This window comes from Thunnus maccoyii, chromosome 10, assembly GCF_910596095.1.
Source record: "Thunnus maccoyii chromosome 10, fThuMac1.1, whole genome shotgun sequence".
NCBI classification, from domain to species: domain Eukaryota; kingdom Metazoa; phylum Chordata; class Actinopteri; order Scombriformes; family Scombridae; genus Thunnus; species Thunnus maccoyii.
In genome coordinates this window covers 30,750,016-30,763,049 of record NC_056542.1, presented here as the reverse complement: position 1 = coordinate 30,763,049, position 13,034 = coordinate 30,750,016, and the positions used below count along the sequence as shown (strand labels likewise).

General features: G+C 40.1%; 2 protein-coding genes across 5 annotated transcripts; both read right to left on the bottom strand.

The window, feature by feature from the left end:
- Nucleotides 1–215: 215 nt before the first annotated feature.
- nod1 (nucleotide-binding oligomerization domain containing 1) lies at nt 216–8,738 on the bottom strand. 4 transcript variants are annotated; one of them, XM_042425117.1, is made up of 12 exons: nt 8,270–8,738; nt 7,501–7,721; nt 7,152–7,326; nt 4,450–6,262; nt 4,223–4,306; nt 3,571–3,654; nt 3,392–3,475; nt 2,713–2,796; nt 2,546–2,629; nt 2,385–2,468; nt 2,170–2,253; nt 216–1,720 (listed from the first exon to the last, which is right to left on the bottom strand). In XM_042425117.1, exons 2-12 carry the CDS (start codon nt 7,675–7,677, stop codon nt 1,648–1,650), a joined length of 2,826 nt encoding a protein of 941 aa, XP_042281051.1. In that variant the 5' UTR covers nt 7,678–7,721; nt 8,270–8,738; the 3' UTR covers nt 216–1,647. The 4 variants fall into 4 exon arrangements, with proteins under 4 accessions (XP_042281051.1, XP_042281053.1, XP_042281055.1 ...); XM_042425119.1 differs by having other exon boundaries at nt 8,551–8,738; XM_042425121.1 differs by lacking the exons at nt 7,501–7,721; nt 8,270–8,738 and having other exon boundaries at nt 4,450–6,258; nt 7,152–7,239.
- Nucleotides 8,739–9,787: 1,049 nt separating this feature from the next.
- LOC121906106 (homeodomain-interacting protein kinase 1-like) lies at nt 9,788–11,599 on the bottom strand. The gene has a single exon (XM_042424782.1). It carries the CDS (start codon nt 11,538–11,540, stop codon nt 10,110–10,112), a length of 1,431 nt encoding a protein of 476 aa, XP_042280716.1. The 5' UTR covers nt 11,541–11,599; the 3' UTR covers nt 9,788–10,109.
- Nucleotides 11,600–13,034: the final 1,435 nt, after the last annotated feature.

The window sequence follows — 13,034 nt, the reverse complement described above, 5'->3', positions numbered from 1 at the left end:
CGTGTGGGAGGAACTGGGAGGGTTGCATGTCTTGACTCAGAACTACATTGGTGCAGTCCTAAGACAAGCCTTAAATGAGCTACTACTGAATCAGTCAAGCACTTTTTAGATTTTTTTTTGTGTTTTAATCATTTATTTCTTGGCAGTTCTGAGCCCAAACAAGCATTACCAGTAAATGCGCACTGTTAAATATATAAGTGAAAAAAAAATCACAATAAACATACATTTCTTTTATGTAAGACTATGTACAAAAACAGCTAGGAGTGATTCCTTTGGATACCAATCATCTTTTACTTATTTTTATGCCGTGTTATTTAGTGTTTGAAGCTAGTCAAATTTATAAGTAAAAATCCAGCCGTCTGATCAGCTGGGTGTCCTACTGTACTTACTTTTCTAGATAAAAATATGACATGGAGCTCAGTGAACATTCAGTCAGGAAGTCCACCTTTTGTACAACATGCTCAATTTATCAAATTACTAGAGCATGTACAACTACATGATAGTGTGTTATTATTATAGTGTGTGAATTAAAGGTCAGGACATCTCAGCCTTTGCTGCTTAAAGTTTGACTATTCTCTCTTAAATCCGTTTTACACAAATCCTTAAACTTTATGAAAGTGCAATACTAAAACACTCTTTTAAAGGGTGGATGATGATAAGTGATTTGCTGTGTGCTTTGGATGACTAAGCAGGAAGGAGCTGCCTCATACAGTACATTGTATTGAATCACAATAAACTGACTTTTTCACAGCAGACATTTTAACATGTGATAGCAGAGAAAGTACAGGAGGAATTTGCAACATGAGTTATGGCTGCCTTCTACGTAGGTGTGTCAGTGTCAGGGCAATGCTGCTGGTTCACTGTCATGTGACTGGAACACATATTTTATTAGTGACACCTGTGCTTTTCCTGCTACGAGTCAAATGTCTGCTGTGAAAAAGCTCTATAGAGGGAAAGACTAGCAGCATGATTAACTGAGCTCCATGTTTTGTTCATATACACTAAGTGTCCCATGTCACCAGAGGCCGTCAGCCTTTTCACCGCCAGCGCTGTCTGAATCCATGGGGGGGGGGGGGAGTTGATACACTGGCAACTGGAATCCCAACAGTAAACATTATAATTATGCTGTTGTGTTCAGACTGAAGTACACCTTAACACATGTAACACACAGCACCTCAAGTAATAGTAAAATCATAAATAATGTAAAGTTATTGTTCATATATTCAAACAAAACAAAACAATGTGCCTTAAATCTATGAATGTGGTAATGAAGAAGGAAGTCATTGTTTTCTTGTTAACAGTGCTTCCACTTCCTTTTTTTTGTAACAGACATGTAAAACTGCCAAACATTTGGGAAAAATTTCAGGTAAACATCCCCCATATGAAAACTGAAACAGACATTCAAAAAAAAGCAAAAAAAAGATTCCTCAACTAGTGATAAATATACAGTGTTTCCATTACAGCACAAAGTGTGACTTTGTGTTCTCAGCAGTCCAAACAGGTGCAACCAGGTAAAATCATACAGTGTAGCATATTAGCTTAAGCTAATACTACCACTTCGCATGCAGTGAACACATGCTAGATATTCTCTATCATGCAGCAATTATTCAACTTGTGCACATGGCTCCTTCCCACATTAGTGCCCGGTCAGTAAAATCGCAGCCTTTTCGTTTCCACAAACTGTTTCTGTTCCTCTTCAGAGATCTGGTTTCCTTTCACACTGTAGGAACATGATCACACCCCATCAGACATTCATTTAAGTCCAAACACATTATTATATTCAGAGGGAGAATACAAGAAAGTGATCCTGATGCTGTAAAGAGATTGTGTGACACCCTAATGAATACTAAAATTACGCAGTTAGTTATGTTTCATTGATATGGATTATATTGGCAATAGAATTTGTGGTATTATTCTTATCAATAATATCAATTTATATCTATCAATAATAATGCTAATGGATGTTTTTGGACTCTTAACTCATCTGCCAGATCAAATCTCCATAACTGATATAGATAGATAGAGATAATCTACCTTTCTCCACTAAAGAAAGACATTTGTTTGACTCATAATCAACCAAATTTCCTTAATCTGAATGAATTTGGAGTTTAAATGCATTATCAAAATGAACTGCATAAATGACTAAAATAAACTTCAACTGTTCCTCACCATATCTCTTTAAGTGCTGTGTTGTGAGAAAGGGCCTCAGCGAAGTGTTTCATCCCGTCCACAGTGAAGCGGTTATTGATTAACCTGCAGACAAATATACCAAGCAGGTGAGTTTCTAACTATCAATGTCTGACCAGCGTATTCAGCAGCATCAGAGGTTGGGTGCACAGTGACATCATGTGAGTAAATACAGAATGTGTTTTTTTTTTGCTTACCAGAGGTGGCTTAGACCAGTGTCTGCTTGGACCAACTGAGCCAAGTATGGAGCTGCATCATCACATATCTCATTCTGCACCAACCTACAACAGCACAGAGTTGGAGTTCTATACACACAACAGCAAAAATCACTCAAACTCAAACTAAATGACCTGCCTACCAGAATATCCTGAGGCAGCTGTTCTCTTTCAGTGCTTCTGCCAGGATCTTTGCGCCTTTTGATGTGATGCCATTGGCTGAGAGGCTGGAATAGAAACACAGAAATGATGAGTCAATGAGTTTTAGTCAGGGGTTTTATATTGAGTTTGTGAGTGGTTCCTTTCTCACCTGAGATTGGTAAGACTTGGGTGGTGCCTCAAAGCTTCCGCGAATGCTTCTGCTCCCTCATCACCGATGGTGTTCCCCCACATTCTGGAAACAGAGACATCAAAACCTTCATGATGAGCTGCAGTAAGACATGTACAAACACAAAGGGCCTGTCTAACTCCTGCTATCCTGCTGCATTATCCTAAATAGAATTTGACATGTTGTCATGCTTCCACTTCAAATTTTAAGAACACGCATCATATAAAGTCTTGAGAGAACTTCTACAATATACATATAAAATGTTTTGGATTTGTGTGTCTTGTTTATCTTGATGTATTCTTATGATTTGTCACATTTGCCTTCATTTGTTTCAGTGTGAATGAATGAATGTAAGTGTGAAAAGGATTAACATGTCACATTTTACCTGACTTTTTTCAAGGTAACATGTTTTGTAGTGCTTGAGGGATGGGCATAAAACAATTTTTTACACTATCTGAAACCTTCCTCCATTAATCCTGTCAAGCCACCATAGCAACATTGCTACTCAATCTGATGTTGCTCTTGATCCGTAGATGTTACACATCATTGGCTTTTTCTTTAAAATTTTACCACCTTCAAGTAAAGTAGTAGCTGTATAAGAGGTAATCCTTGATTAACTGATCCTGACACACAAAGAAGTTTTACAGCAGTGAAGTCTTACCCCACATCAAATATGCTCTTGCTCTTCTGAATTGCACTGGCCAGATACTTCCCACCAACACTGGTGATCTTGTTTTTACCAAGCCTGAAGGAAAAGTAAGGACAACATTAATTAAAATACATAAAAACAAATATATATTATTTGATGTGTCTTGGCACAAGTTCGAATTGATATCTTACTTGAGAACTCTCAGCTTTGGGCATTCCTCAACTATCTGAGCAATTAGCTTGGCTCCGACATCTGTGATGTTATTGCTGTAAAGCCTGAGAACAAAAGCACACATTTTTAGAAACACACGTTTTACTTTACTAGAGCAGAATTTTAGTTTTGGGGGGTAAAAGCTTTTTGTAGCCTACCTTTATTTTCAAGACAATTTTTGTATCCCTAAGATTTTGTACATTCAAAGTACCATTATGTATCTGAACCAAAATTGTGTGTGCTACCTTTTTTTTCATCAATTTGTCCCTGATTCTTTCTTTTTAAAACTGCCAGTTCCTGCTGCTGAGGACACACTCGCTTCTATATTTTGTTCAGACTGTCCTACCACAAGATAATACTATATGATTCATGATTCTTGAAAACCAGTAGTCAAACTCTCCACAAGAAGTTCAAGCATTTATTCCACAAAAAAACATCTACAGAAATAAATAAATTGTTTCATGTTATGGATAACTGTGGCTATAACCAGTCCATTTGCTACTTTTTGGGGGGTAAGTTGAAGGAAAGACACAGAGCCACTCCTCTTTCTTACACAATCTCACCTCAAGCTCAGACACTCTTTTGGGGAGAAATGCAGATTATCAGTCTGGAAAAATGGACTTGTTTACTCACCCCAAGACCTCCACAATTTTCTGCTTGCACAGCTCCTCTGCAAGAATCTCAATGCTGATGTCTGACAGTTGATTGACGCAAAATCTGCAGGCGAGCATGTTTGATAATGCATACAGTTATATATATATATATATATATATATATATATATATATATATATATATCATACAAAGAGTTTGGATTTACTAGACTTAAGAATAGAGGACATTTAGAAACATGATTCTTACCTCACTATTCTCATCTTACAGAAGGATGGCCTTAGCTGCTTCATCCCATAGTCACTGATATTGTTGTTGTCCATGTCGAGCCCCAGGAGCTTCTGACGGTGCTGCAGTACAAAGTTCAGGGCGGTGCAGTCACCTGAAAACACGTTACAGTGACCCATCTTGATGAAGTTGGATGTGATGCCTTTGGCTGTCATCTGAGCGATGTCTTTGCTCCCCGTCTCGAAGATGCACCTCAGCATCCACAGGAAGTTGGGCAGAACATGAACTTTCTTGCCCTCTTCACTCATGTGGTGGGGTAAGCCCTGGAGGTGCGACTTCACACTGGTGGAGAGGTATGACTTTAGTAAGTTCCGTTTTTTCTTTAGTAACACAGGAGAGACCAGATGCTGCATCAGGCTGTTGTTAGCTTTGGACAGCAGTCCACACAAGAACAGATTAGTAAACTGAAGGTGTTCATTAGTAGTAAACGGCTTCTTTTCACTGGGCTTTGAAGATCCACTAATACAGAAGTTAAAAGGCAGACAGGAGCGTTCCCTCCTCCTGCTGCACTCTGTGAAGAACTTGAGGATGGAGCTGGCAGCAGCCTCTTCATCCAACACAAGAGCAAACGCCGCCAAGAAAGACTGCAGAGTCATATGGAGGAATTCAAAGGTAGCAGGGCTTTCGCTGGCATCATACTCACTAACAGCTCTAAGAAAGCCCAGTGGTAGGTCGTCCTCTGTCAAGCCGCAAGCAGTAATCTCCTCTTGGCCACAAATGAAGCTACCTCTCTCCATACCCTGTAGAGCAAGCTTGGCAAATGCTGTGAGGGGCCTGAGCCCTGCTTTGAATGTCTCTGAGGCACAGCGAGTTCTTTTCTTCAGCAGAGATGGAGTGGGTGATGCTGAGCGGCTGAGGAACACCTCTGACAGCAGGAGGAAGATGTCACTGAGTGTGATGCAGGTGTCAGGCAGCTGAAAACTATCATGCATGGTCTGCAGGTGCGTAAAGCTCTTGAATACGATCCAGCAGAACAGGGGGGTGGAGCACAGGCCGCAGAGGTGGGGGCTAGCATCCAGCTGAACTGAGACCAGGTCTCGCTGCTCCTTCTCCTTGAAGTGCAGATCAACGTAGGTCTTCAGATGAGCTGGGGAGAACCCCCGGAGAGCCACCTTCTTTCTGATCACCCTGCTCTGGATTTCGATCCCTGTCCGGGCTGTCAGCACCTTCTGCGAGCCCTTGAGTAGTTTCCCACAGAGCAAACTGAGAAGCAACTGGAGAGGATGTGCCTTCTCCTCCGGTGACGCTACTTCAGGAACATTCATCAGGTCTAGATCCTCCTGAATCTCATCATAGCCGTCAAACGTAAAAATAGCCTTCTCAGGGAAGCGCAAGATGTAATCAAACACTTCATCATCAGGATCGTGGTCTGGGTAGAAGTTGTATTTGAACAAAAGGTCTCTGAGGGAGATCTGCTCTGTGTCCTTGAAGGTGCTGAACATCCTACAGCGGAACTTAAAGAAGAAGATGGCATCTGTCTGCAGCTCATTCTTGGACCACAGATTTTGGAGTTTCTGCAGGAGGATTGATTTTCCCACACCGGCATCCCCCATTACATAAATGGTTTCACCCTGGGGATTGAAGACTGCATGCTCCCCAAGGAGCTGGTCCAGACTCTCCAAGAAGCCCATACTTTCATTGCAGTCGTTCAACAGTTCCATCAGTGTGTCGGTGTAGAGGTCCTCCAGCCGGGTCTCTTCTTGCTGTCTGTACGACATGATGAAGCTGGTGTCCCGGCTCATTTCTTGCCTCATCTTCTCATTATACCTGCTGACTTAGAGGAAATAACTGCCAATTAGTGCAATATAGAAACTCTTAGTGGTATTAGTAGAACCAGAGTTAGGCCCAGTGACTCGTAATTTGTATTTACTATACAATTTCCAAAAATTATAAACTTTGTTTGACTTATATTAAAGGACAGCTTATTTATACTGAAGGATGGGTTCTCAGTTTTGTCAGTGGATTTTGGCCCCCATCACTTACATTGAAAGCACATTTGAAGGGGATCTTTTAATAGTCAGTATGAACAGGAGGAATGATTACAGCGAGGAAAACCTCTTTCACTGTTCATATGGACACCTGACTGTTGTTTTAAGACAGACTTGAAAAAAGTTTGAAGCTATCCTTTAAACCATTTCTATATTAATATTTAATGAACACATTAACACATTTAATTTCTCAACTATACTCAGAACCCTATTTTAATTCTTCCTGGAACAAAGAAAACTGTATCATTCTGCAACTAATAAACCATTTAGACATCTTGCATAAACAATTGCAGACCTTAAACTGAGCCCTGTGGAACACCACACTTTAGTCTCATTATATTTATTTTGAAAGACATTGATACACATTGTCCAAGTAGTTATGTAGTGATGATGAGTATGCCAATCCTCTACTTCCACGCTTTTTGTAATAACAATTCATTATCATAGTTCCATTACTGCCAACTCAGCTCTAAAATCATACTGATTGTCACTCATGATGTTATGCTTCTCAATAAAGTTGCCCTGACTGGATTTTTTTAATGTCTTTGAAAACTGGGAAAGCAAGGAAATTGCTCTATAGTTTGAAAATAAATGTTTATCTCCAGTTTTGTACAAAGGAATAACTGTGAAAACTTAAATGAGGCACAGAGAAGGATTAGTTATTGCAGCACTTACTGGGATCTGTGTTAACCACCTTCATCACCATCATATCTTCACTTGGGTTGTAGTTTATCTCTTTCAACCATGGCCGGAGATCTATGTATGCATCACATACTTTATATATGATGTAAATTAAGTATGCACTGGCCTCTTCCCCTTTGCATTGGACTAGCTCCAAGATTTTGCGCACCTATAGAATAATCAATGGAAATAAAGTATTTGTTACAATTTCATAAACAGTGCCTCATGCTTTGTGTTGGATTTTTACAACAGGATATATTACAGAGAGATACAACACAGTATATTAGATTCTAAAAAATCCAAATTGAGAGCTTAAGAAAAGAATAGCCATTGGTTTTCCTACCTGATCTGTCTTGGTGGCGGTTCGCTGTACGATCTCAACATCTTCTTCACAGAGGAAGCCACATGCTAACAGGTTGTCCAGGATACATTGAATGCTCCTCACCTTGGACACCAGAAGCTCTCTGTGGCAGGTCAGGACGTTCAGACACGACACGTTGGCTTCTTCTACCTGACCCATATTTACTGCAGGGTAGTCACCTCTGTGATAACACAACACAAGACCTGGCCAAGACAGATACACTGTATTTTAAAGGTACAGTCCCTACACAGATATCACAGATACTGTAATTGGACGCATTACTTACAACTAATGATAACCAATAATTGGAGAAATCTGTAATTGTGTTTTGCTGAGTCCAGATAATATTGCTGATTTGACATTTTGACTCAAGACCATAAATTACATGGTATTGAGTTCACGTCATGGTACAAAGTACACGTCTGAATAAGTCCATACATACATAGCCTAACCCGATTCTGATACAAGAATGGACATTTTCTATGTACTTTAAAGCATTGGCAGTCGCAGTATTACCAAAAAATAGTACAGAAATAAATAAATAAAGCCGTAAATTGAAATACACAACGGGAAATAGGTCTAACAACATCTTTGTTTAATTGGCAGCTGCCCAGAAATTGTTTACCGGGTTGTCACTCTGACAAGTTATTTTTAGCTTATAGTTGTTAACTTATATTATATAATTATATTATTAAATACTTGAATTTCGATCCATGATAAAACAGTTTGCCACACAAGTCATTCTTTCTACCTCAGCTGTTTCCGAAATCCTTCGACACCTCCTGTTGTGACACACCCGCGGCATTGACACTTCTTTCTTCCAATTTATTATCAGCTATCAAAGCTGATAAATACCATTCGCGTAAAATTTAGTGCTGAAATGCAGACCGTCAGTCTTTCAGTCAACTAAAAGTTTCAAAATTGGAAATAACCGCTGCTTGTTGCGTCATTAGCTTTGTTTGAATACTCTGTGATCCAGCTCAGAAAAAGCGACCTGTAAGCGTGCTGCACGTATAACGGCATGAATCCTACCAGTGAGTCGCGTCCACGCCAGGTGCTGTGACACCGCCCTTTAAAAAAGCTGAATGTTGAAAGGAACTAACAGGAGTTAAATGTCACTATTGTAAACTAAAGCTACTTTCCAAACAATGTAAGACAGTGTGCTGAAGCTTTCTGTTGAGGGAAGTGAAAGTGACCCGTCTCTTTGCGTCATTTCTCTACAGAATTTCACAACCTGCACGCTGCATTCACGCACCCGCGGAAATATGGAAATTACAGTAATACCAGGTATTTTTCTACCTTTATAGGTAGAATGGGATGATACACAATATAAAAAGTCATTGACATGTCCAAGGGTCTTTTGACTTTCCTTTACTGTCAATGAAAAGGTTAAATGTTTTCTCTGTAGTCTCTTTTGTTCTTACTTCCCCACATGGTGCTTCTGAAATGTAATTTCTATTCTTGTGTATTTTTATATATTATGAAGAATTGGGCATATTGTTACAGAAGCCCATTTCTGCCAGTAAAAGAAAAATAAGACAAAAGTTCTGCATCTGTGAGGCCGTGGCCGCTGGAGGACCAGCAGTCCTATACAGTCTTGGAGCATGGTATATAGACAAGACATAAGATGATGTAACAAGACATGACGCATTAAAGAAGACATAACATACAGTAGGTGTCACTTGGACCATGAAGAATATGAGGAGACACAGCATATTAAAGGTTTTAACAAATGTAATTTATTTGATCAAGCTGAGATTAATTAATTATATAACAAAAGTACACAAGAACATGTAGTGGAATCAGTAGTGTAGGATGTGCATGACAGTGAAGATAGTGTGTGTATGTTGTAAGGTGCAGAACATAAAAAGGAACGTAAAAAGTAACTAAGGCTGCAACATAACCAAACAGGTGCCTGCAGGGAAGGAGAGAGAGAGAAAGAGTTAGAAGCAACCAGGACTTTGTAGACTGGGAACACTGGGCCCAGGTGTTCCCAGTTGGATCTGATGATCCACCTGAAACAAAACAAACAGCAAGGTGAATCAGAAGACGTAACACGTGTCAAACAAGACACATAACATAGTGGATAATCTGACAAAGTCTGACACAATAGAAAAAACATGCCTATACATACTTTAGCATAGGCTGAAGTATTGGTTAAAACTGATGTGACACGACAACAGTTCAATTCATGTGGATTGTGCATGTGTGTGTGTGTGTGTGTGTGTGTGTGTTATAGGAGGAGGAGGGCAGTTGGTTACAAGGATATGTGGGTGCACATGCATATGTAGAGGTTATAGATGTGTCACTGATGATGAGTGACCAGAGGGGAAAGAAACAAAGCAAACACAATTTTAAAGTTTATTTTGTTTATTATATTAATTAACCAGATAATAATAAGTTAAAAATGGAAGGTGTGTGTGTGTTGGATGGGTGGGAGTCTCACATGAGAACAAAATCCTTAGTATGGATATTTGAGACTTAGACCAATGGGCAGAAGCTGGCCAGTTCAAGGTTGGAGGTATCATCCTAAACAGCTCCCAGTGTTGACTGACCCGTAATGACTTTTTACTGTGGATTCTCTCAGGACATCAATCATCCACAACATCTACAGAGCAGCAACACATGGCCTTGCTCATGCTGGAAAAGAATCTCCTAATCGCCTGTGTTTTAACTGAGACAAAGTATCCTCCATCACTGCCCGTGTTGAACCCATCTGGATGACCGCTAACGGAGGGAGGTAAAGCTGCACCATTTGTGGCATCATTATTGCCAGCATTGCTTTTATCATCACAACCAGTGGCGGTTGAAAAGGTGTGTGGGCTGACGGCCGGTGCTCCATAGTGTGAAACTTCACTGGAGGTTACAAAGCAGTTTATTTCAACTGGTGAGTCCTGGGGTGGGCACACGCTCATGTTCACACGGGATGATGCCACATAAAGGTCTGGATCAGTGTCTCTGGGAAAGTGTCTCATTGTGATAAACCGGTGCCCCAGAGCTTCAGTGGGGGTAATTCTTTTGACAGAATCCACACGCAGCATCCGTTTGAGGAGACTTATAAACGCCAGTGTGTCCTCATACTCAGTGGTGGTTTTCGGCTCTGGGTGGTCCGCTATCATGTCGTCCAGACGAGTGTACTTGTTGGAAATGGTCCTACATCGTTGGGACTCCTGGCCTGTTGCAAGCACATATTCAGTTCTTGTCTTCATACTCCATAGTTGCTGGGTGAAGCCTTTGTTCTTGCTGAAAAAATCCTTAGTACGGGATCCAGCATTCAGCAGGCGATCGTCGGGCTGACCCTGCATCTGCACGATGATTCTAATGATCTCGTATTCGCACCGTACAGGATACAGGTGCAGGCTCAGATACAGGAATGCCATTACGCAGCCAAGAGCCCACATATCTATGGCCTCACTCAACCGGAGGCCAAGGATGACCTCAGGAGCTCTGTAACCAAGAGCCTGAACGGCAGTGCCTCTCTTTATTTTGGAAACCCGAATGGTAAAACCAAAGTCAATCAGTTTCACCCTGAATGGCTGCAACTGATGATTCACCAGCATCACATTATCTGGCTTGATGTCTGCATGCACCAGACCTATGCCTTTCAGGGCGTTTAGAGCCACCAGCAGCTGTTGCGTGATAACTCGAATCTCAGACACACACAGTGGCTTCATCCTTTCATTTACAAAGTCTTGCAAACTTTTGTCTAACATTTCCAAAACTACACAAACATGGCCTTTGTACTTGAAGGATTCAAAAAACTTCACCATGTTGTTCTTGTTCATGTCTAGAATACTGACTTCTTTCAGAGCAGATGCCTCTTTTTTACCAGCCCAGGTTGGATATTTCCTTATAATCTTGACTGCCACATCCTCCATGGTGTCCAATTTTATACACCGGGCTACTTGCCCAAAGCTCCCCTCTCCCTTCAAATTCCGTACTAGGTACCTACAAGATTTACCAGACAGAATGTCATTCTCATGTACCTGGAAATCTCTCTCTGTGTATGACAAGAAAGACATTTTTATAAGTCAAAGTATTTCCAAATAGAGCAAGTGTGTTCAGCTATGCAACAATTTCATCTAGGATCAACTACATGGGAGAAGCATCAAACCATCATGTGTCATTAAGGCATAAAGAACCGAATGTTTCGTATGTTCAGTTATGACGTAATTTAAAAAAAAAAAATTTGGTATCCATGGAGAAAAAAATATGTGTCTGACGCCCACAGCGCAGATAAGGATATGAGTCGTTCTAATCTAAATCAGATAGAAATAAGTCAGAAATGAGTCATTACAAAATCCTAATTATTGGGTAAGTGGAAATTAACCAAGTGTACTTTTCACTTCACTACATTTAACAGCTATAGTTAGTAGCTTTATTTCAGATCAATATTTTACACGTAAAACATATAACTTCATTCAATATGCATTGTCATAGATTAGTACAAATTGTTAAAATGAGCTCTACCTTGACAGCATTAAAATACTGCTTATATGAACACATCAATGAATCGATATTAATATTCCAAGAATGTAGGCTTAAGAGTAATATGGAATATATATAGGCAGTAGTTAAATTGGGCCGGAACCCACCAGAGCTCAGCTCCGTCAACTTCACAGCGCTGCCAACTCTCAAATATTTGGTGTGAAATATCCGCTTTCAGACACTGTCTCATGCTGTGGCTCCTTTCCCTTGACTTTATTAAATAGTTGTGGTTGTCAAACAGCAGCGGCATCCATAATGTGCTAGTTGTTGCATAGTTGTTGGTTTTGCAGCGATGCGCAATTTACGCATTTGGCACAGCAGTGTAACTTCATTATGTAAATATTTTGATGTTGCATTGGGATCTTACGATAGTCTTATTAACCTAATGATTTTTGTACAGCAAACAGGTAACTTTTTAAACACCGATTCCAAGTTTATACAGTGAAATCATTGCCAACAAAGTTCAGCACCAGCAAAACCCCCTCACTGTACAGCAGGCTGATTTTCTTACCCAAATCTTTCTAAACTGTGTCCTCTGACTGTCCAACCAGTAAAATTCAGACCAAGAAAGATCTGAGTTGATAAAAATGTTAATGTGCTCATATGAGTCGCCTTCACTTATTACAGTGAGCTCATAGCAAAACACTTCAAGCGCTGCAGCGAGTGCTTGGAAGACTGTTTGCCCTGGGTTTAGTCTCTCAGGCTACATATAGGCTGCCCTACATTATTGCTGGAGGTTGTTGTGGGACTTCTCAGTGTTTCACAGATGTACTTACTTCACTCTAATCACTAATACTTTCACTTGTAATAGAGGTTTTTGTTTGTTTTTTTGTTTTTTTGTTTTCATTTTTACTGTATGGGACGTTAGGAGCATGTATGAGACAAGTCTTTTCTCTGCATACAGTTGGTTGCAGGCTCATGTGGTAATAACATGTAGCTGCTATGTATTGTGATTAATGTTAAATTTACATTTGTTTAAAATAAATAGAACGTACAATCACACAGTCAATAACTTAAGTTCTCCACAT

Coding starts and splice junctions, on each gene's coding strand:
- nod1 (XM_042425117.1), bottom strand. CDS start 7,677: ATGGGTCAGGTAGAAGAAGCCAACGTGTCGTGTCTGAACGTCCTGACC. Junction 7,327..7,500: donor CCGCCACCAAGACAGATCAG/GTAGGAAAACCA, acceptor ATTATTCTATAG/GTGCGCAAAATCTTGGAGCT. Junction 6,263..7,151: donor GGTGGTTAACACAGATCCCA/GTAAGTGCTGCA, acceptor ATTTCCTCTAAG/TCAGCAGGTATAATGAGAAG.
- LOC121906106 (XM_042424782.1), bottom strand. CDS start 11,540: ATGTCTTTCTTGTCATACACAGAGAGAGATTTCCAGGTACATGAGAAT.